Source organism: Parasteatoda tepidariorum, chromosome 3, assembly GCF_982258835.1.
Source record: "Parasteatoda tepidariorum strain Cologne lab strain chromosome 3, Ptep-v5.0, whole genome shotgun sequence".
Lineage (NCBI taxonomy): Eukaryota > Metazoa > Arthropoda > Arachnida > Araneae > Theridiidae > Parasteatoda > Parasteatoda tepidariorum.
Genome location: NC_141757.1, coordinates 99,172,507 through 99,195,030, shown reverse-complemented (window position 1 = coordinate 99,195,030; position 22,524 = coordinate 99,172,507). Strand labels below are relative to the sequence as shown.

The window sequence follows — 22,524 nt, the reverse complement described above, 5'->3', positions numbered from 1 at the left end:
GGATCGCTGCGTTTACTGTTAAATCCTATTGGAAAGTTTATCTATAACTGTTAACGATTATAATAACAATAATTCTTAAAGTCAAGTATTTTATCTTTAATTATCAAGAATTATGAAATGTTATTGTTTGCTACGATTATTCGTAAAAAGTTATATTTAATTACTACTTCTTTATATTTAATTGTAAATTCATGCATAATATTCTTATTATAGTCTGTTCAACGAGAACTGATAGCGAAAGTAAACAAAGCGGCGTGCTATTTGGCGAAATACAGCTGTCTACTTGGCGCCAGAATAATGACAAATAGCGCCTATCAAACAAGCAAAAACTCTTATTTTTAGAAGGTTGTTTGTTTCGCCGTGGTGTCTTTTTGTAAGTGTATCATGAGTAATATGGAAAATAAAGCGATGGATTTAAGTCCTCCTAAAAAACGACAGAAGAAATCTTACATAAGTAAAGCAGAGAAAGAAATAATATTGAACATTTATAAAACGGAAGTGCATTCAAAATAAATATCAATTCAAACGACGAGGATTCATTTTTACTTTTTAATGATATAATTATTCGTTAGTATCCATGATTAAGTGATCATTAATACAGTATTTCTTAAAATTTTGTTCTTTTCTGAGTAGTTTAATATAATTATTTTCGTTATCGGTACAGTTGTTAATTAAGTACAGAAATTCAAATGTTACGTAAAATTAAATAATTTTGACACTTGATTCTATTTTTTCAAAAACCTATTGAATTCGAGGTTTACAAATTGCTTTTTTTTATAGGTTAAGTGGGTATATTTTTCTTAACAAAAGATTTTGTGAGACATATAAAAGAGTTCCAAGTTTCTTTTAGTGTAATTATTTTCGTAATACTTCCCTTAGAAAAATAAAGATAATTAACAATTTAAAAATACAAATAAATGCAGTTCCTTCTAATATATTTTTAAATCAATCGGTGAAACATAAAACTATTTTAAATATTATTTAACTTCTAATAAATTTTTAAAAAAATTGTAATTATGAAAATGAAAGAGTATTTTCTTAACATTTTTTAACATAACTTTCAATTCTATACGACTTTTACGATGGAATTATAAAAGTTATGTTTTTCATAGATATTTATGCAAAATATATTAAAACTAATTTAATTAAAACTTAAAGAAATATAAATATATATTAAAACTATTCTTAAAATAAAATTATGTGTTTACTGAAACACTTAGAAACGTATTTTCATGAAAATATTTTAATTTTGCACTTTCTTATCTAATTTTAAGGTATCAAAAACCAAACATCGTTTTCGTTTTTCTATAAAAGCAAAAGCTCTGTCGATTCAAATGAAATCGCCCATTCAGCGAAGAAACCGTTAAAGTGGCAAACGTTGGCGATCAAACAGCAACCCTTTTGTTTACTTCCACTCTCAGTTCTCGTTGAACGGACTATAGGTATATATCTGGATAAAATTACATAGTAAAAATACCTCAAGCTTGTGCTAATTTGAATTTAATAATGTTATATGTATTATTATACTTCTGATTATTGCAATTTTGAATTTTTTGCAATATTTTGATCATGATTTGTATTTTGGCATGTTAAAAAATGAAGCATATATAAAAAGGTAAGATTTATAACTGAATGTAAACAATACTTTCATTTCATTTATGAATGCCTGACATAAATGATAAGTAGATGAAAATGTAAATATAATATGGATATATAATACTTTTATTGCTCTTCCGAAATTACTTAGGTTAGGGCATTTTTTTCTCGCTCTATTGAATTTAAATAAAAGTACATTATGTAAGTAGTATAAAAAAATGTAGACCAGTGTTTTCATCTCAGAAAAAAAATGGGTGAGAATTTCTCACCCTTTCTCAAAAACAGGGTGAGATTTCAAAAAGTTAAGTGAGATTTCAAAAAAAAAAAAAAAAAAAAAAAAAAAACGCAAAGAGACTTGAAAAAAAAAAATTTCTTTAATTATGATGCATTTTTAACATCTTCTAATTTTTAAAGCATTGAATATTTTTGCTGCATCATCATATGGAAAATGTTCTACATCTACTTTTTCATCAGCTATTCTCATTAGGTTGCTCAAATGCGTATTTGTTTTGTTTTGATCGCTTCTATCCACATTTGTTTCATTTTCATTTGTCCGTTTCGGAATAGAAGATATTGGCTTTATAAGGTATTTGTCCATCTTACATTAACGAGCAAAAACTTTTAACGTCTTACATGAAGAAACCTTACCTACGGTAAACACGTGGTTGCAGAGAAATGCGTTCTGAAAGAGGTTCCATGGTTCGGAAGGATGGTGTTCTGTTGTTCTTAAAGGTTCTGATCAATACTGGTAAATAGGGAAGCTAGATAATGGGGCAGATGTTGAAAATAATAAAAGATCCAGGAAGAAAAGTGAAACGGATTTTATTCTAAATGGCGCAAATGAGAAATTGTTTTCAAAATGCAAGAAATTCGCGAATTTTGAAATTTTTTTATAGAATGCGCGAATTTCTCGCGGTAATCATTTTTTAATGTGAGAATATAAAAAAATATGCGAGATTCTCGCGTTCTCGCGCTGTAGTGAAAACACTGTAGACCTTGACATATTTTTAAAGTTACGAATGTAATTTATTTTATACTGTACATATTTATTATCACTAATGTAGGGGGGCATCAAAAATATTTTTGCTTACACTTGAAAATCGGCATGGGCCGGCCCTAGATAGAATCACTGGTATAAATTCTAGTTTAAGTTAATTCCCCTCCCTGAAGGTTGTGATTTAAATCTAAAACTGATTTTAAAATTTTATCAATGCTTTATTTGATGTTTACAAACTGTTATAAAAATATTAAGTGTAAAATTCATTATTTTTGTTTTTAATTTTATAAGCTAAATTTATGTAATGTTTAAATTTTAAGAATAGTATTGTATTTTATATTATAAACTGTTCATTATAGTGTAAATTCATGGCTTATATTGTTGGCTTAGATAAAATAAAAATCTTTCTGTGAATTCAAAATCTCAATTTAAATCTCAATTTCTGTGAATTCAAAATCTCAATTTCTTGCAACTAATTTTTAACCTTTGTGACAAAATTTCTTCAGAAATCACTGAAGTGTTCTAATTTTTGTTAAACTCCATTTTGATTTTATTTCATATACAAGCATATATTTCTGTGCTTGTATATGTATTATCTAAGCAGTTTTTTGATGTAAAACTGACTTAAATATATATATCTGTAATCAACAAGACTAATCTGGAATCGTATTTTTAAATTTTCTGATACTAATTTGCTTCTGAAGAATGCTAATTTTTGTATTACGTACTTCTTTTGAATGTTTTATCCCTTAATGATTTATTTTCTTTTTTAGATATTAATTGAATTTTGTGAAGGTGGTGCTGTAGATACTATAATGGTGGATCTGGAAAAGCCTTTGTCTGAACCCCAAATTCGGTATCTGTGCCATGAAGTCTGCCAGGGTCTCCAATTTTTACATGAAAACAAAATCATCCATAGGGATTTGAAAGCTGGAAATATCCTCCTAACTATGGATGGAGGGGTTAAATTAGGTATTTGCATTCTTATTGAGAATTAACATTTTAAATAGGAATGTAACGAATAGTGATTTGACTGAATACTGAATATCCGGCGAAGGAATAGCAACATTGTTTTTTACAAAAATCATTAATAAATATCATTTTTATTTAGAAGTAAGTTTAGTCATAATTGAAAAGTAAGAAATACTTAGCTGTATTATTGGTATGTGGTAATGGGAAAAAGACTTTAATAGAAATGTAGATAAATGTAAGATAACAATTAGAAATATTTAAGATAAAAAACACTCACTAACAGCTAGTAAAAAAAGAGAAAAGAGTTGAAAAGAAATAGAAAAAAATATCCTTTTAATTCTTAAAACAAACTTTAATGCTAGAAAATGATAGTTTCTGCAAAAAGAAAATTTATCCATAAAACTTAAAAAAAAAGATGCCAATGAGAAACACTTAAAAATACTGCGCTAAAAACGTCTATAAAAAAACAAAGATTATATGCTAAAACTCAACAGAAAAAATAGTTTTTGAACGAAAATTTTCAATCTGCATCTTCAAGTAAAAGTGAAGATTAAAGTCTAATAGGAACCCTCTTAATGGACACATCATAATAAAATTGTCTATAAAAAACATAAGTCTTTTAGAAAAAGAAGCTAGATGGAAACCAAAACAAACATCATTAATTTCAAACAAAAGGTTTAACGCTAAAAGTATTAATTTAACTTTTTCACACTGCCATATTTTTCGGAAAAGAAATTAACTATAAAAGCATAGCGCTCATAAGAAACGGTCTTTAAAAAATGTTGTCCTAATAAAAGCGCTGATAAAAATGAAAGTTAATTAAAAAAAAAAGAAACCAAAAGAGAAAGAGAAGAAGAAAAAATTGTTCTTAGTTTTGAAATATGTTAAGAATCTCAGTTTTCTATGTTACTAGTTATCTGCCTTACCATACAAGAAAAAAGTGACAATAAAAGAATGGAGTTTATTAGAAATGCTTCGTTAACATGCTTTACTTTTGTTAAAACAGAAAAACAAGCAAAATTGACACTAAAAAAAGTTCTCAATTTTTAAAACGTGAAGTGTTGCTTGATATAATAATAAAAAAAGAAAGTAAACATTAAAATACTCATGGTTTATTATAAAGTAAACTAGTTTAAATTCTTCAAATTTTGTTTTCAATGTGACTTTCAGAACATAAATTAGCAAGTTTTAGAGCTTATCAATTATGCGTAAAAACTATTTATAATAATGCATAATAAAAAAAAACGATTTTAGATTATTCTTTTTTAAATCTAATAAAATTCCCCCCTTCCCCCCAAAAAAACTTTGAAAATAATTTTACAAATAATACTTTGCTGAAAATTGGCGAAAGGGCTGAATATTCGTCACATACCTAATTTTAAATACCATTTTTCGCTGTTAATGTCTTAAATTTTAAGTGTTTCGATTTGACATTTTTATAAATAACTGTTGTGTATGAGTATTCTTTCTAACTGATTTTTAGAAGGGTGGCCCACCCTTTATGCTCCTTCCCCTTTTTGTGAAAATGTTGTTCCTCTATTTAGAAAAAAATTGCTCTTTTATTTATTTTAAGAAAAAGGTAACATGGCAGGAGCCAGAGACTTCAGATATTACCATAATTAGTAGAAATTATTTTTAGACTGTCATTATAAAATACTATTATTTCTTATATTTATTTGAGTATTTTTAATTCTGTTTTGAAGAGCACTTATCTAGCTAGATATAATTAATATATTTAGCAATATTGGTGCCCTTTAAAAGGGAAAGTGCCCTTGCTTTTGAAAAAACGCTCTGCCCTATTTTGTCTTCAGGAAATCTCTGGTGTACGTACTATTTTTTATTAAATGTTTTTTCACACATTTATTTATTTATTTTTTACTTTTTTTTTGACTCTTCAGATTAATAACTAATTAAAATTTAGCATGATTTTTTTAAAAAACTGTTACTGTTATACCAGAAAATTTCAGAACTTGGGAAATTTTCTTAATGCTATTTTGAGCTTTAAGAAACTACAAAAGATTTAGAAATTTTACTATAAAGGTTTGTTCTATTCTACTCTATTTTAATTCCCAATTAAAACAATTTTGAGTACCAGTGTTTTTATTGTACTCTTATTATTATTATTATTTTTAAAATTTTATGAATATTTATTAATATTTTTTTCTGTAAAGAAAAGTATGAAAATGTCACTAGTCTAAAAAAAATCTATTTCAGTTCATAAGAATAAAATATTGCAATTTCAAATATATGAAGTGTGTCATATCCTGTTTAAGGTACTGACATGTGCTAATATATTGTATCAAATTTCTCAGTCTTATTTGCATAAATTAAATTGTTTTCTTTTTTTATCAGTTTTATTGCACATTAGTAGAATTAGTTTTCTTCTCTCATGTTTAATAATTATGATTAATAAGAAATTTTTTACTGTATTTACAAATGTTGTATATTTAAATAGTTTATCATTTAGATATCAATTTTTTTAAATTTTTTTAAATTTTAGCTGATTTTGGTGTGTCTGCTAAAAACAAGCATACACTTCAAAGGAGGGACTCATTTATTGGAACTCCTTATTGGTAAGAACGTTTATTATTATTTATTATATTTAAGTAACCAGTGCTTTATTAAGCATGAAATGTATAACTATTTTTGATTGTACCATGGAAGTAATTTTTGTTTCTTTCTACAAACAATACCAAGCTTTGAAATTGCTATATTTTATTATCATAGCTGTATTTAATAGGTTCAAGGAAATTTACTTCAATATCATTACCATTGTCAGGGATGAGTATCCTCTACGAATTTCCACTTTTTTATGATTTTTACCAGTCTTTCACTTTTTGTGTTTTCAATTTCAACTATTATATCTATTAGAGTAATTTCCGACTTCATTTTCCACCCTCTGAAATCGAGCTGAAAAATCTTTCGATCTTTTTATGATTGCTAATATAATCAAGATAAGAGTTCTTTGTTAGAAACTAGTTATTTTATCATGATCATGTATAGTCTTTGAAAATTATTTTCCATTTTGTTAACGTATATAAAGCTTTAAAATATTTTTTGGGTGCTTAAAAAGTACTTTAAAGGTGCTCATCTGTTGTTGAGAAAATGAGCACCTTCTGTTCTTACATCTTATAGCAGGGCTCAAAGTTGTCCTTAAATTCCTTAATTTCCTTTAAAAAAAAAAGAAAGTGTTCCTTAATTATTAAACACTTCAATAAATGTCTGGAAATTTTTGTGATTTTTCCAAATTTTTTTAACAGGAAGAATAAAGATTATTTATCTAAAAAAGAATTGAAGGAATTTAAAGTTCAAAAATTGTGTTTTATGCCATGAAAAAAAGTAAATAGCAAAATGAACTATAAAGTTTTCATAGCGCTGTATGATATTTATTTGCTCCCAGTGTTAGAGATAGTTATCCTTGATTTAATGGCATAAAAGCATTCTATTTGGGAGAAATATATAAAAAGCTCTTATCTCTCTACTCCTATCTCATCACTGTATCATACTCAACTGTTTTTCACTAGAGAATCCTCATATATCCGTATATTACTTAACGATTTTCCAATTTAGACTATTTTCTCCTCTTTTTCTGTAAACAAAAAGAACAAAAAAGAAATTTTTTTATAACTTAATTTTCTGAGTTTTTTTAAATGTTTCTTTTTTCACTTGAGTGCAGGAACTACTATAACTATTGCCAATTGTATATCTGGGGATCAATGTTGGTATCGTACAAATTTCTCCCATCCTGAAATTGTGATTAAGGGGGGACCCCCACCCTGAAATGGTAAAATATTAACGTTTTTCTTGAATTTTTTTTAAGTAATAGAGACAATGCAGAAACTCCTTGTTTTTTAAAATGTTATTTACCTACAATTTAAGTCTATTTTAAAAATTTTGCTTTTACAAAATAATAAAAAATAAGTTGGTGGCAGCTCCGTGTGTGGCTGGTCATCAAAAAGTAGCACCTCACTGGCCTCATGGATTTAGAAGTCCTGAAACATAGGAAAACGATTTTGTTTAGATTTTCTGAAACATAAAGATATTATCTAAAAAGTAGCATAGCGGTTTTTTGATATTCACAAAATTACCTACTTTAAAAAAAAGTTAAGTTTTTCTTTAAAAAAAATATTCATTAAAATACTAACATAAAATCGAAATATTAAAATATCAAAATCCTATGCTACTTTCTAAAGAATATATTTTTACGCGATTTAAAATGAAGAACAGTTTATTTCGTTGTATAGATCATGATAAAAACGTTGGGCCAGGTCAAAAAACATCGTTTTGATAAAAACACGTTTAAAGTATTAACTTATGTTAGGGGAAAACGTTTAATTTCATATATATAATGGTCGATAAAGGAAATGCCTACAATAAGTTTCTATATACAATCAGCGGAATGGATGAGACACAAAAAGAATGTCGCCCCTCCTAATCCGGCCGAACGGGCCTTTCTACCTGCTTAGCGACGAGTCTCTATTTTCCGGTATAACTTCCAAACAAAGTTAGGTACCGAGAAATCGTTTTTGACAGACATTAAGAAGGGTACAAAGATTCGAAAAATGCATTAAAATGTTTTTCGAATTTTTGAAAAATTTAGGGTGGGTTTAGAGGCAATTTAGTCTTTAATTTTTGTATTATGGACTTCCAGCTCTGTATATGTAAGTAAGGAAAAAACACATGGCGGTTAGCTATTGGTTGGCATGTTACTCACATTTAACACTAGCAAACTCCTAACTAACACAGTGACACTAGCAAACTCCTGTTTATTTCTGTACTTTCTTTTATTGTTTCTGACAGAGCAAAAATATTATCATTCTAAGCAGTATGATAAAATATTTGATAACGCGGTAGGGAAACCCGGATTATTTGTTGTTAATTGTTCTGGTTATAATTGTTCTGTTAAATCTATTTTTCCCCACTATAGAATCTATTGTTTTTGTTCACCAACAGGATGGCTCCTGAAGTTGTTCTCTGTGAAACCTTTAGAGATAACCCTTATGACTATAAGGCTGATATTTGGAGTTTGGGTATAACTCTGATTGAACTTGCTGAAATGGATCCACCTAACCATGAAATGACACCTATGCGTGTGCTGCTTAAAATTCAGAAGCAAGATCCACCAACTCTTACTCAGCCATCAAAATGGTATATTTGGTGTTTGGTTCATCATTTATATTTAAAAAAAAAAATATATTATTTTTGATTTTTTGAAATTGTTTATAGTTTATAAAATTTAAAACCTGTTTTTATTATTATGTACTTATTTTGTGGTTAATTTTATTTTTGAAACTTATTTATATTTTCTTAGGTCTAAGCAGTTTAATGATTTTCTTACTAAATGCTTAATTAAAGATCCTCAAAAAAGGAGCAGTGCTAAAGAATTACTTGAGGTAAATAATTTATATTTGTTTAGATTTTTATAAAGTTTCTACTTTTTATTTTCTTATCTTGTTGTGATTTGGCTTTAATATGATAACAAAATTTGACTTTGATAACAAAAGATTTAAAGTTATCAAGTTTTTTTAAAATTCATTTAAATTGGTTTTCGTTTATCTAAGTTTTTTTTTCTTCACATTTGAAATAACTTTGAAGTACTTTAATTTCTTTCAGTAAATAATTATTTAATTATTGAATGAAATTCTTGATGTTTTTTTTAGAATTATTACCTGTTAATATTACTTTTCCCTGTGTTTGAATAATGTGCTAAAAAAAATTAATAATGTAACTGAAAAAGTATTTTTAACAGCACCTTTACTACAATCACTTATAAGTAAGTAAGGGCAGATTTATTCTTCCTATTTTGCTAAAACAAAACAAATGATAAATTTTAAAAATCTCTTAGAGGAACTTAGTTGAGAATATTTTTTTAGTTTAACTCTTTATAAAAGGTTTCAAAAAGTCATTATCTTCAGAACTGGGCCTTATATTAAGAGTGGAATTTTAAGAATAGAATGTGTTGTTTTTGTTATTTCGTTTTATGTCTGGTATTTTTTAAATTTTGTTATTTAGAATAAAAAAATGCTGCTTTTACTTATGTTAATAATTATTATTATTTTCTTTAAACAAAATTAAGGGCAAAAATTATTTAGTTTTGTGAAAGTTCTGAGTGACATTTTATCTAAAGTACTAATGTTACATACAATGACAGACTTAAATTTTATTTTTTAGCACCCCTTTATTGCTTCAGCTTTGGATAACAGACCTTTGAGAGAATTGATTAGTGAACATAAAGCAGAAGTGTTTGAAGAAGTTACAGAGGAAGATGATTATCAAGAAGTATGATTTATAAATATTCATTTTATCATAACAAAAATGTCATTGTATTATCATGTCTTATCATAACAAAAATGTGTACATATAGTTGATAATAATTCTCTCTAATGTTTAGGTTCCTTCTGGTTTATCATCTTCCCACATGAGTGTAAATAGTGAAATAGGTGACAGTAGTTCCAATATAAGCGATACTTCGGATACTTCTAGCTCTAAACGAGAAAGTATGTGCTTTATTTCAGATTTACTTTGGTCAGGAATGTAATTTCTTAGTTTTTTTTTTCATTACTCTATTATTGATTACGATTACAAGTTTTTTTCTGCGTTTTTTTATATGTTGTAATCACTTTATTTTTAGAGAAGTAACTAAAGTATTCTTAATTTATTGTGTAATAATTTTTACAAAGAATTAAAATTTGAAGCTAATATTACATAATAATTTGATGAACTTAGTTTTAGTTTGCTCTCTCTTATTAATAACTCTGGATAATTGTATCTTATTATTTTGTTTTTAACTTATTTTACTTTATTTTACTTATTTTTTGTTTTTAACTTATTGCAGACTTACTGTCTGCAATCACCAAAACTCATAAGGCTTACACCTTAGCAGTTGCTACGGTTATACGGATTGCTACAGTTAAACTTTCAAAATAAATATGGGTTGTTAGTTTTTTTTTTCTTATTGCATAGGTCAACAACATGGATAATAAAAAACAATAATTTAAACTGTTATTATACAAGGCTTAAGCACAGTTCAGAAAATGAATAAATAGTTTTCTCATGTTCCATTTAAAAATAAGTTTTTTCATTAATTCCTATTGGAAATGGGGTTTGCTGTTTCTATAGTGGCTGACAAGTCAGTAACTTATAAGATTGTTTGATTTCATTGTCGAGTACATATATATATGTAAATATTTATATAGCCGACGCTCGATAAAACGACCCCTGTAGTTTAAAGAACTGTGGGCGTTATAATGTAAATTTGCTATAACGGGAGTACTCAAAACTATATCAAATATTTTCTTAAAATGGTGGATTAATTTTGACGCAATCCACTACCAATCTAATTCTAAATATATGTTATGCTTATTATGAGCAGCCATTTTCACTTAATAACACATGTCCAGTAAACTAAGAAGTTGAACCAAAATAGTAATAGTAAAAAAAAAAAGAAAGTAGGAATGGGAATACCACTTGTTTTCATCTCAAGGATAAACTACCTATTACAACAATTCATGAAAAGTGAAGATAGTTTTCAGACAAGAAAAAATTTGATTTGTAAACTTATTGAATCTTTGGTACTTTTAGGTTAGCTTTGCACAAGCAAAAAGTTGCTAAAAAATTTTGCCGTTCACTAACTATTTTATTTATTTACTCTATTTCATATTTTTTTTACTTTATTTTATTTATTTATTATTCACATATAATAATTAAACAGAGTAAAATAAAATAAATGAAATTAAAAGGAAATTGAAAAGAAAATATTTGAATTTTTCTAGACCTGGTTAAACGAAAAGTATTGAAATTTTCAAAATGAAATTTACAAAGGTTATCAATGTATACAAGAGACTCCTATTCCCTGAAAAGGGGATATTTACTTCTTAATTCTCAATAATGAATATATCCTTCTAAATTCTTGATAACAAAATAAATCGATATTTCACCATAGATAATGCCAAGGACTAGAGGAATAAGAACTAATGGAATAAGAGTTGGTAGTTTTACCAGTCTTTTTTCTTTTATTCATAGAAAAATCAAGATATATAACCCATATTGAACAGTAACCTCAAAAGAAATAGTAAACTTTTTCTATTTATTGTCCATGGGATAGTGTTTATTTAGAAAGCTCAAAACGTTTTACAGCACTTTTTTCATGATATTCTTAAAATCAAAAGAGAAAAAATCAGTCCCTATATTGGTATGAATAGTTTAGTTCAGACATTCTAATAGGTGTTTAAATGGTATTACGTCTATAGAATAGCAAACGGGACTTTGTGTATTGGGCGTTGCAATGCAAGGGTCTCAATAATTGGGGGGGGGGGATACTGAAGAGTGTAGACTATTCTTGAAATAAAAATAGTGTAGTATGGATTTTGTCATTAAGCTCTATATTTGCTTGAGTCTGCTGGATCATTAGTAAATAAATATATCTATCATTATTTATCCATTCAGTAAAGTTGGGGCCTTATGTGAAGCTATTAGTATAATGTGAAAGCTATTAATATAATGGAAAAGTGTGAAGCTATTAATAAAAATTTTTTTTTTTAATCAAAGTTTTTCTTTATTTAAAGTGACTTAAAAGCTTAAGCTATATTTTGTTTAGCAATTATTTGTTTTTAGTTTTGAAAGTAATTATTCCAGCTTATTTAAGATTTCAAATCTAGGTTTAATTAATTCCAAACTTTGTAATTAATTCCAAACCTTAATCGAAAAGTATGGAAACTCTTGAGTAAAATGTCTGAAAAATAAATTTCATGGAGAATTTTTTGAGTGAAACTGAACTATATATTGTATAGACTACAGCTGCATATACATTATAGCTAAGTTATTATAAATTAAATTTCACCCTGCAATTTATTTCTTTATATATTTCAAATATTATTAATTGAATTTCATTTATGTTTTATAATTAAAAATTATTTTAGGTTTATTAAGCAAATCATTGTCTGTTCAAAGCAACAAAAGCCTTTCTGCTTCAAGGCAAGATATTAAAAGGCATTCTGATCATTCCAAACCAGTTGCTCCGAAGCTTGATGCTGATAAAAATTTACTCAATAGAGTTAAAAGTAAAGAAGATGTATCAAGTACAACCAAAGAAAATTTGAAAAAAGCTCAAAGTACACCATCATTGCTTGACAATCCAACAATTGTAAATAGGTATGGATTTTTTTTGTTCCGATTAAATTATCTCTTAATAATAAGGGTAAATTTTTCCAGATTTATGGAAATTAAAGTATTGGTAGTCTTAAAATTAGGATTTATAATTAATGATTTTATTAACTTTAATGTTCTAGTATTTAAAAAGCAAAATAACTTAAAGATTCAGTACCTTCAAAAGTAGGGAGTTTTCTTAAACAATAAAGGGCAGGATTTTAGCTATAGATTGTTTTTTTATTTTTAATTTATTTAACCAAATTAAACCTTGTTCTATTTAATGACTAAGCAGAATAAGCAATGTTCTGTACTTACCCTCAATCCTTGTGTGCTTTCGAAAGAAATTTTTTAGATCACTGAAAATCTATAGAAATTTTTAATTTCTTGGAAGAGTCAGAAAAATTTTAGATTCCTGAGGAAAAACAATTATTCTTAATGGATATATATAAGATTGAAAAAAAAGTAAAAGTTTATTTCATTCTTTTGTTCAATTACTTTTGTCCACACTAATTTTTCTTAATATGTGATAAAAAGAACATTTAATCATAATTGTAATGTTAGAAATTTCTTCAGTAAAAAGTAGTCTACTGTAAATTTGTAAATGTATATGGTAAAAATAATCTGAAGCTTCTTTTTAGTGTTCATTAAATTGTTTTCTTAATTTATTTTGATCGATATGTTTTTGATAGATGCCTTGTTGCATCTTTTTTCAATGTAAGTTGTCTATTTATTGATTATTCTTTTTTAATGAAAGCGTCAAAAGAAAGTAATATGGAATATATTCTTTAAGTGAAAATTTTTATGATTGATTATAATATTAAAAATATTGTTAAAATAAAATTTAAGATAAATAAGAGTCAGATAAATTTTATCTAGTTCTTTGCCAAAATTGAGAAGCTTAGAACTATCACTTCTAAGCTCTTCTATTTAAATTGTGATTTTTATAAATGTCTCTTCTTAAACTACCCAATTCCATTAACATTAGCACTTTGATTAAGCACATGTTAGTGACTATTAAAAAGTTTAAATGTTACATTTATTATTTTAAAAAATTATGAATTGCTTCTTTAACTCTACCCTAGGTGAATGCTTTGTATCAATTGGATAAACACAGATTAATGTTATTAGTGTCTTTACCAATTAGATAACACAAATTCATTTATTATATATAAATATATGTGTTGAATTTTTAGGAAACCATTAGCTCCAGAGCCACCTAAGGATAAATTTAGAAATAGGCCAATTAGTTGTCTTGAAATTCAATCATCGACGGAGGCTGCGATTCCAGAAAGCAAAGTTATTGTTATATCAAGTGAGTACTTTTAAACATTATTTCTTGTAACACTTATATTAAAAATAGTTATTATTATTGCAGGTTACATGTGATTTATGGGAACTGTTTTCTGTCAATTATTTAATAAGACTGAGTTGCTTAACTTTGTATTTCATACAGTTAAATCCAGAAAACATTGATTATAGTTATCTTTTTTAATGATGTACTGATGCCTTTCTGATTAAGACTTTCGAAGTATCTCTGATAATTACCTTTATTGAATTTGGCTAAAATTTTTTTTTAATTTAGTTAATATCTCACTGATTTATATTTTGGGTGCAAAATAAATATATCTACTTTTGTTGCAATTTATAGATGTGTCATTTTAGGAGAAATTGTTAATGTACCTTTAAAATATGTTATGGACCCTTTATAAAATTTTTTATCTTGAAAAAGAACTCTTCATAGAGTAGTTTATCGTTAAAATTGACCCTTTGCAAAACTTTTATTACAAAAGCTGTTATTTAAATTAAAAAACTCTTTTATAGCATCATTAATTCTTAATTTTTAAACAAAAACTCCTTGAAAAACATGTTTTTTGTGTATTTTTTCCTAAAAAAATTTTGGATTTTAACTTATTTACAAAATTATGAATAGATTTTTCACAAATAAAGACCTTTCTAGATTACAGACCTTTCACAAAAAATTTGAATTAGCTACTGGTTTGTGTAATTAAAAAAGAAAAAATCGGGTCTGTGTTTTAAAAAAATCACAAAATTATGAGTAGAGTTTTCCTGCTTCATGGAAAAAGACCTTTCACAAAAATTTTGGAATATCTCTTTCTTAATTAAACATAAAAATAAATACATGTGTGTGCATCATGTTAAAAAATGAGAACTAAATTCTTAAATTTTCACTGGTGTTTTTGTAGATTGTGCAAATGAAAAAACAAGTTCTTCAACTGATGATGAAACGCTTCCTTCCCCTGGTGTTTGGAAGGAAGTTCGAGAAGAAGTTGATGCTTCATCTCGCAATGTTTCTTCTAATTGGTAAGATTTATTCAGTTATGAGAGGATTTCTTTTTTGTGTATGTGATAAAAAAGACACCCGGTGGCTAACCTGTAGCACCTGGCCCTTCCAAGCCACAAGCCCTAGGTTCTATTCTGGGATGGGGCCTTGTCTTTGCCAGCTTTTCACCCTTTCTCTTAGTCTATAAAATGAGTACTAAGTTTGCTTGGTTACTAAATACGCATTTGACTGGCCACGAAACTGGGACATCTGCTCCTGAACCCAAGGTCAAGGAAGAGAGGAGGACCCAAGGGGAGTTGCCTCGAAAGAATGAGTTGATAGTTGAAGAGGGGATTTCTGTACTGATAATGGTTTCCTTGTTTCAGCTGGTCTTCTCTAAGTTGCATGTTGTATTGATTTTAGCGTGTTGTAAATCTTATATAAGATCGTCAAAAATCACTTTACTTTATGATCTGGGAGATATAGATTGTACATTTCTTTTTAATAATTCGCATTCGTATATTCTATATTAATTTCTAATATTGATTTGTAAAAAAGAAATGTTGCATATTTAAACAATGGTGACTTTGTTAATTGGTATTATCTTGGATGAGGATAAAGAATCTTAGTTTTAGAATTTAAAAATTTTTTCTTAAAAAAGCTTAAGTAATATCTACTTAAAGTTATTTAAAATTTGTTTTATTTTGCGAAGTGGTGATGAAAAGCAAATTTACATTTTGTTCTACTGCGTTAAACTTGAAACCGTGACTAACACACAATACTATGTATATATATAGCTGTGTGTGTATATATTTATTTATATTTTTGTTGCACCAATAGTTTTTAAGCTTTTGGTGTGGTAATGTTTTTTAAACACTATTGATAAGCAATAGTCTTGTTTTGTTAAATGCATAACAAGAAATGTTTTTACAATATCAATCAGTTATAAAAATTTATTTTCATTAAATTATAAGGAACTAAAATTTTTTTCCGATCTGAAAGTACTCCAAATATATTTTTTCAAAGATCCATGTAGTGAATAACAATATATGGGATAAATATTTAGTTGAATCATAAAAGTGTAGTAGGTTGTTCAATTTGTATGCACTAGAAATGTAATTTGCTATAAATTATATTGATAAACAGCATTTTGGCTAAATCAGTTTTTTCAGATTTAATAATGGTAAAGGTATCTCTTTTTACATTGAGATCTTTACAACTTTTCTTGTGGATAATTTCATTTGCACTAAGTTTTAAGAGTATATATGTTTTGTAATTAAAGATGCAAAAGAAACTGAAGTATAGGTAAAAAATTTATATTATGTTTAATTAGAATAAATTAAATTCTATTTCTAATTAAATATACTAAAGTGCATTCTCTAAACTTGTATTTAGAAAATAGTTGTTGGTCCTGGGTGAACCCAGTAGGCCTTGGGCTGTCGCCCCACTGAGTTTAGTATATGATAATAAATTAAATTTTTAAAATTCTTCATTAAACCTAAACATATCTTTGAAAAACCTAAAAATATTTTTTTTTCTTTTGTGAAAACTAATTCTTTTAATAACTAAAACATTTTTTCACTATGAATTAAACTTTGTACAGTTTTTCATAAAAAAAAAAATAAAAAAATGCACAGTTTTTCTGTCATTTTATTTTGTTAATACTTTTTTTTCATAGATGTTGTTAACACATGTTGTTTTTTATCTTTTCATTTTTATACATTTTTTCAAAACATTGTAAAAACTGTAAAAGTGTAATCCATCTTAGTAATATTAATTAGCAGGATGTTACTAGTCATCATTATTCAAATTTTACTTAACTTTAAAAAATCTTTTCCGTTTTAAATAGTTTTAATTATATAATCATTAGTTTCCTTTTGCTTACGGCTGTTTCAACATGTGAACCACACATAATGAAAACATGGTACAACATAAGCAAAGGGTTAAACATTTCTAATTCTTAAATCAGTAGCATTTTAAAGAGTTTTAAAATGTTGTCCCATTTTCTTGCATTTTATTTTGTTCAATCTCATTTTACAAAAAAATTTCTTTTCAGCTTTTGTCTTTTAAAATTTTCAGGAAAAATAGTGGTTCTGATATTACTAGTTCTATGATTTAAAAAAAAAAAACAAATCATTTTACGGTTTAATTGTGCAGTTTATTTATATAATAAGTTTTTTTTTTTTTTTTTAGCAAGGTGTTGGAAGATCGGAGTTTTTTTTGTTGGTATTTTTCATTTAAAAGGAACCGTTCTAAAATCCAATAAAAAGACACCCATAATTAAATTCCCCCGTTTTTTTCAGTACCAATTCTTTTTTTCTTTAAAATGAATTAGCTGTTTTTATACTACACATTCTATAATTGAATTGTATAGTGAACTTTTAAGTGTATTTATGAATCAAATAACTTTTATAGGTCTGTGAACACTCTACCGAAAACTCTAACTCCTGATAGTCCAGAAGTTACCATATCATCCAGTCATAGTATTGTAGAAGAATGTAGTCGGACAAAAAGTAACAATTCCCTTTCTTCTTTGGATTCCAGTCATATATCAATTGTTACTATCGGTGATATTGAAGAAGTCAAAGACTCTTCGGTTTGTGTCGAAGGGACAACTACTACCTCAACTGATGTAGACTCTTTACCTACTGAAAACGAGGAAGTTGTTGTCCTCCAAACCCCTTCCACGCATACTCTGTCCAAATCAGATATTGTAGTCGTTAGGACAGATTGGACTAAGGACAGTAGACCTGTTATTCAAATGAGTGATAATAAAACTCTAACAAAACCTTTTGTGACAGATTCTCCTACACGTAGATCTGTTTCTAGTCAAGAAAACATTAAGTCTTTTCCTAGTGATTACTCCCTAAGGAGCAATTCCCCCGAAGAAAAGCCCAAAATTAGAGTTAGTGTAAATCTTAAAAAAGATCCAGCTTATCCTTCTCCTCCGCATTCCCCTGCACCCTCCCGGCCTGCCTCTTCTCCTAATTTCCCAGTATCTTCTGACGATTGCAAATTACCCTCTGAGAATGGAAAAGGTCCAATTGGAAAGAAAGTTACCAGTGATTCTGAAAGTGTTTCAACATTAGATAGTGTTGGAAGTAGTGATAAAGAAAATAGAAGTCACGAAGAAGAAAATCAAGCGACATTAAGGAAGAAAAAGGTATACTTATGTTTTTCATAATTTTGACTATTTAAAAGGTGCTTTCTTTGTTTCTAATCAGCAATGGTACAAAGTATGTTAATTGTAAGTATCAGTACTCTAAGATAACTCATTAACATTGCTCTGAATTCTACTGGATTTCGCCAGTTTCTCTCTTCACTTAAAATTATGGAAGTATCTGAAAAAAATCCCTATTGTAGATTTTTTGCTGTACATATCTGTTAAATTGCTATTGAAATGAAACCAAATTTAAAGAGCCTGGTGAAGAACATGGAATATAGAATATTATTTTATTCTTTTAAAAGTATTTTTTGGGTGTAAAAATTTTTAAGTTAGTAAGTAAATTTTTCAGAAAAAAATGTTTTCTAATTGAAAAAAAAAGTAATGAAATGAAAATTTTTTAGTTAATAAAACAGTTTCTCACTAAAATAAATAAATAGTTTTTTAATTTATATATTTGTAATAAAAAAAATCAACACATTTTTCAACATTAAGAAATAAAAATTGATTTAAACTGAGTAGAACCGGCATTCTTTCATCTATGAGTCAGCCACTAATTCTCAGTCTAGTTGTCATTTTTTAACTCTTAAAATTAAAGGAGCTAAAACTTTTAACAGTTTTGACGAATTTTTACCCCACCCTTTGTTTTTTTGGCCATTCTTTTTAATGTAGGTTTGGTTCGATTTAGCAGAAATTCCCTTCTCAGTATACTGCTTGTTTAAATATTTAAATAAGTGTACACTGCTTTTCAATGAAATCTCATTTATAATAATCAATTTAAAGCTTTACTCTTTTAAATATTCCGAAGTTTTCAATTTTTCTTATTCAAAACTCTCAATTTTTAAAATTTAAGAATATTTATATCTTTAAGAAATGAATTTAAAAACTATTACTGTTCAAAAATATAATAAAATAATTTTTCATTCATGCCCATTTAATGTCGTTATAAATGGAAAATATTGCAGTCGTTTTTTATTCATAGTTATTAGTGTAAAATAGTTTTAATTATTTATCCACCAAAATTCTCTGTCTTAAAATATTTCTATCTAATAGTTAGCATGAAATTCTTATTTCACAAAACCTTCTTGATTTTATCCTTGTTTTACATTAAGTCAAAGAAGATATTCAAAGGAGAATTTAAGAATTGTAAATAAATATACAAAGCTAAATATTGCTAATTAGAACTTTTTTTTGGATGTATGGGAAGTATTGAGGTTTACTTTAATTGCTTTTAAATTTTATTTTTAAGTTTAATTTATTAGCATATATATTTTTATTACAAATTTTTATTTTTATGTTTATCTGTTTCAAAAATTCTATTTTGTAGAAATGCTATTTTCTGGTAAAGAAGAGTTACCAGTTTATAGTCTATTTTTATAAATTGTTTATTTGAAATAGTGAATGCAAAATAATAGCAATGGGAAATATGCATTGAAGCAGCACAAAATGGTTATTGCAAGTAAAAAAAAAAGAAGCCTCAAAGCAAGTTTACTTTTTAAGTAAAAGTAATGAGTTTACAAGTTAATTAGCTTTTCTCCTGTACCTTTGAACATTTCATTTTAATTATATAATCATATATGGAATAGGTAGGAATATCTAGCAATAACTATTAAGTAAACTTAGAATTGCCGAGACATTTGAAGCCTATGGTGTTATGTATGGGAATTTCAACTTCGGAGCGTTAACTTGCTTGTTCAACCCATTAAGTAATTTTAGCGAGTCAAATTTATTTGAGTCAATAGTGTTCCCAAGTGAATTGATTGATAGTGCGGCATTTTAATTGTAAAAAATACCCTTTTAATGAGTGCTTTAGAAAAGATTGTATTATTTATATCAAGTATGCGCAGCTTTTTTTGAATAGCAAGGCACAAAATTTAGAAAATACCATGTTGGATGCAAACACATATGTAATGTAGTCTTTAAAAAATTGGGAGGTTTGATAGTAATGTATATATAACACATCCATATCATTTTACTTCAGTGAAGAAACAAAAAATAATCTAAAATAAATTTAAATAAATATAGGCAGGGGTTTGTCCGGACCAAATTTACTACAGTTTAGCTGTACTTTCACAATTTCAACTTTAGGAAAAACAGTAGTTTCAGAAAATACTTTTCCTTAAAATTTTATATTTGTATCTCGTAAGAAACGATAAATCCATATTTTTACCACATTTTTGTGTTGATTTTTTGTTATAATTTTTAATTTTCACAAATTACGTCTAAATTTTCACTAAGGTATCTCTCAGAAAGACCTAGACAGACCCCTGATAGGTACTTTCAAAGCATTCTCTTAAGCGAACATTTGACTGTTATTATTTAGAAGGCAAATTTTTTAACTAATAAGATTGGGCTCTGGAAATGTTCTTCCCCTGTATTGTTTGCATTAACTTCTTAAGAAATAACATTTTACAACAAACGCTTAGCTCATGGTTAAGAACAAAATGAAGTAGTTGCAAATAAGTAGTTCAGAGAAAAGGTAAACTTGATTACTAATTTACTGTTTAAGAGTGTGGTTGGTCACAACCAAGTTTAGGCTTCTTAGTTACTTATTTTTGATGTTAAAAATTTAAATAATTTTTCAAAATTACAATATCGTGAAATTTTTAAATTTATGAATTTCTTTTTTAAATTATAAGTCTCTTAAAAGTCATTAATGTTCCCAATTTTCTATGATCTTCATATTTTATAGTCTTCAATACCAAGACAAAACATAAACGAAAAAGTTGTGTGACCAGTCATTTCTTTGTTGTGAGAATTTATTAGTACTGGAATTAGATTTGAGACAAAGCTGATTACTTAAGTTTGAATAAATTTTGCTTCTTTAACTATTTTCCTTCACCCAAAACTTTTTATGCTTTAATGAAGTTGAAATAATCAAATGTTTTTATGATTGTTTGCTGAAATGTTTACCAATGTACTGAAAAAAATATTTCTATCTAGGAATATTCTAGTAATTCCAATCATCAGACAAATCGTAAAATCAATGGAGTCGCTGGGAAACAAAAACCCTCTAGGCCAAAAACATTGAAAAAGACTAGAAAATTTATGGTGGATGGGGTTGTGGTTACTACGACAACGAGTAAAATCATTTATGAGGATGATGAACAAACGATAAAAGAAGACCATATTCTCAGGTATTTAAAGCAGTATTGTTTATTAATGTTTAATAAAATACTATGTTTTATAGCTTGTCTTTAAAATTGTGTGCAGATTGCTTTATCTAAAGTGAATGTGCTGCTTTTTCATGCTTTCATAGGATTAACCCCGCTCTTGTACCGGAAAACTGGGAAATAAGAATATGGTTATATATTTTCTATTCTCTTTGTAACTTGCATGCTGTGAGTTAATTTGCTATTAATCAATTACTTTATCACAAACAAGAATGCAAGGAAATTTTATGCATGATCACTTCTTGTTCCTGTTAACCAATCTTTATATCTGTGCTTAAAAGATTGTTGAATGATAACTTCCATTAAAAAGTTTTGTCCCTGGCATTTCTATTCTATATTCTGTTGCAAGTTTTAGAACAAAAAAAAAATGTCAAAATTAGTAACTAGTTAATATAAATCTCAAAAATCTTGAAAATTTTCACTGCTAGTTCTTATATTTATGAAATTGTTTATCTTTAGTGTGAAACTGAAAAAATTTAGAATGTGAAAAAATTTAAACTAAGCAAGAACTTGTTTAATTATTAACAAATATTATTTTTCAGTTCTACTTCTTTTACAGCTTATCAATCAACTTAAACAAGTTTTTAAGTCATCCACTTAATTTTAAGTTTTTCTAATCAAAGGGGTCTCCAAACTGTCTCATTTCATCTTTTGTGTAACTTTTTAACTGTTGTATGTTACAAAATACAGTTTTTAATAAAGTCAGCTAGTAATAATTTTGTGTTTGTCTTTGCATAAATTAATAATGAAATATAACATTGATCTAAATTGAATAATTAAATGATCTTTGTTAAATAACTTATAACACTTCTCTGCTCCTCTTCTCTACTTTCTTTTCTACTTCAACACCCATAATCTAAATTGCAACAGAACATAGATACTTGCAATATTTTTTAACTGTTTTTTAATACAGCATAAGTTTTTTTTCAATTGTTATATTACATAGTTTAATCTAGAGAAAAATGTTTTTAAAAATTAAGCATGTCTTTTTTTTAAAAAAAAAATAGTGTTTCACTTTTTACAGTTTTGTATTTGGTTATGCTTTGGTGTAAACATGTTGTGTTATATTGTGCATCAGGAAATATGTATTTAGCATTTCTTGGTTTTACTTTAAAAGATTGTTAATAATTGATCTGTTAAACATAAAACTGAAATTTATGCCATTTAAAAAAACAAATAATCAAAATTAATTACG

The 22,524-nt window shown here is 26.9% G+C and overlaps 1 protein-coding gene across 1 annotated transcript in view; it reads left to right on the top strand.

Annotated features, from left to right (window-relative positions):
• The window catches only part of Slik (Sterile20-like kinase), a 42,085-nt gene that overhangs the window by 5,509 nt on the left and 14,052 nt on the right, over positions 1-22,524 (top strand). The window contains exons 3-13 of the mRNA XM_016059225.4: positions 3,367-3,565; positions 6,066-6,138; positions 8,519-8,713; positions 8,877-8,958; positions 9,737-9,844; positions 9,957-10,062; positions 12,484-12,715; positions 13,906-14,024; positions 14,917-15,034; positions 17,409-18,156; positions 21,100-21,293. Of these exons, the coding sequence (XP_015914711.1) occupies positions 3,367-3,565; positions 6,066-6,138; positions 8,519-8,713; positions 8,877-8,958; positions 9,737-9,844; positions 9,957-10,062; positions 12,484-12,715; positions 13,906-14,024; positions 14,917-15,034; positions 17,409-18,156; positions 21,100-21,293 (2,174 nt within the window). The remainder of the gene's footprint in view (positions 1-3,366; positions 3,566-6,065; positions 6,139-8,518; positions 8,714-8,876; positions 8,959-9,736; positions 9,845-9,956; positions 10,063-12,483; positions 12,716-13,905; positions 14,025-14,916; positions 15,035-17,408; positions 18,157-21,099; positions 21,294-22,524) is intronic.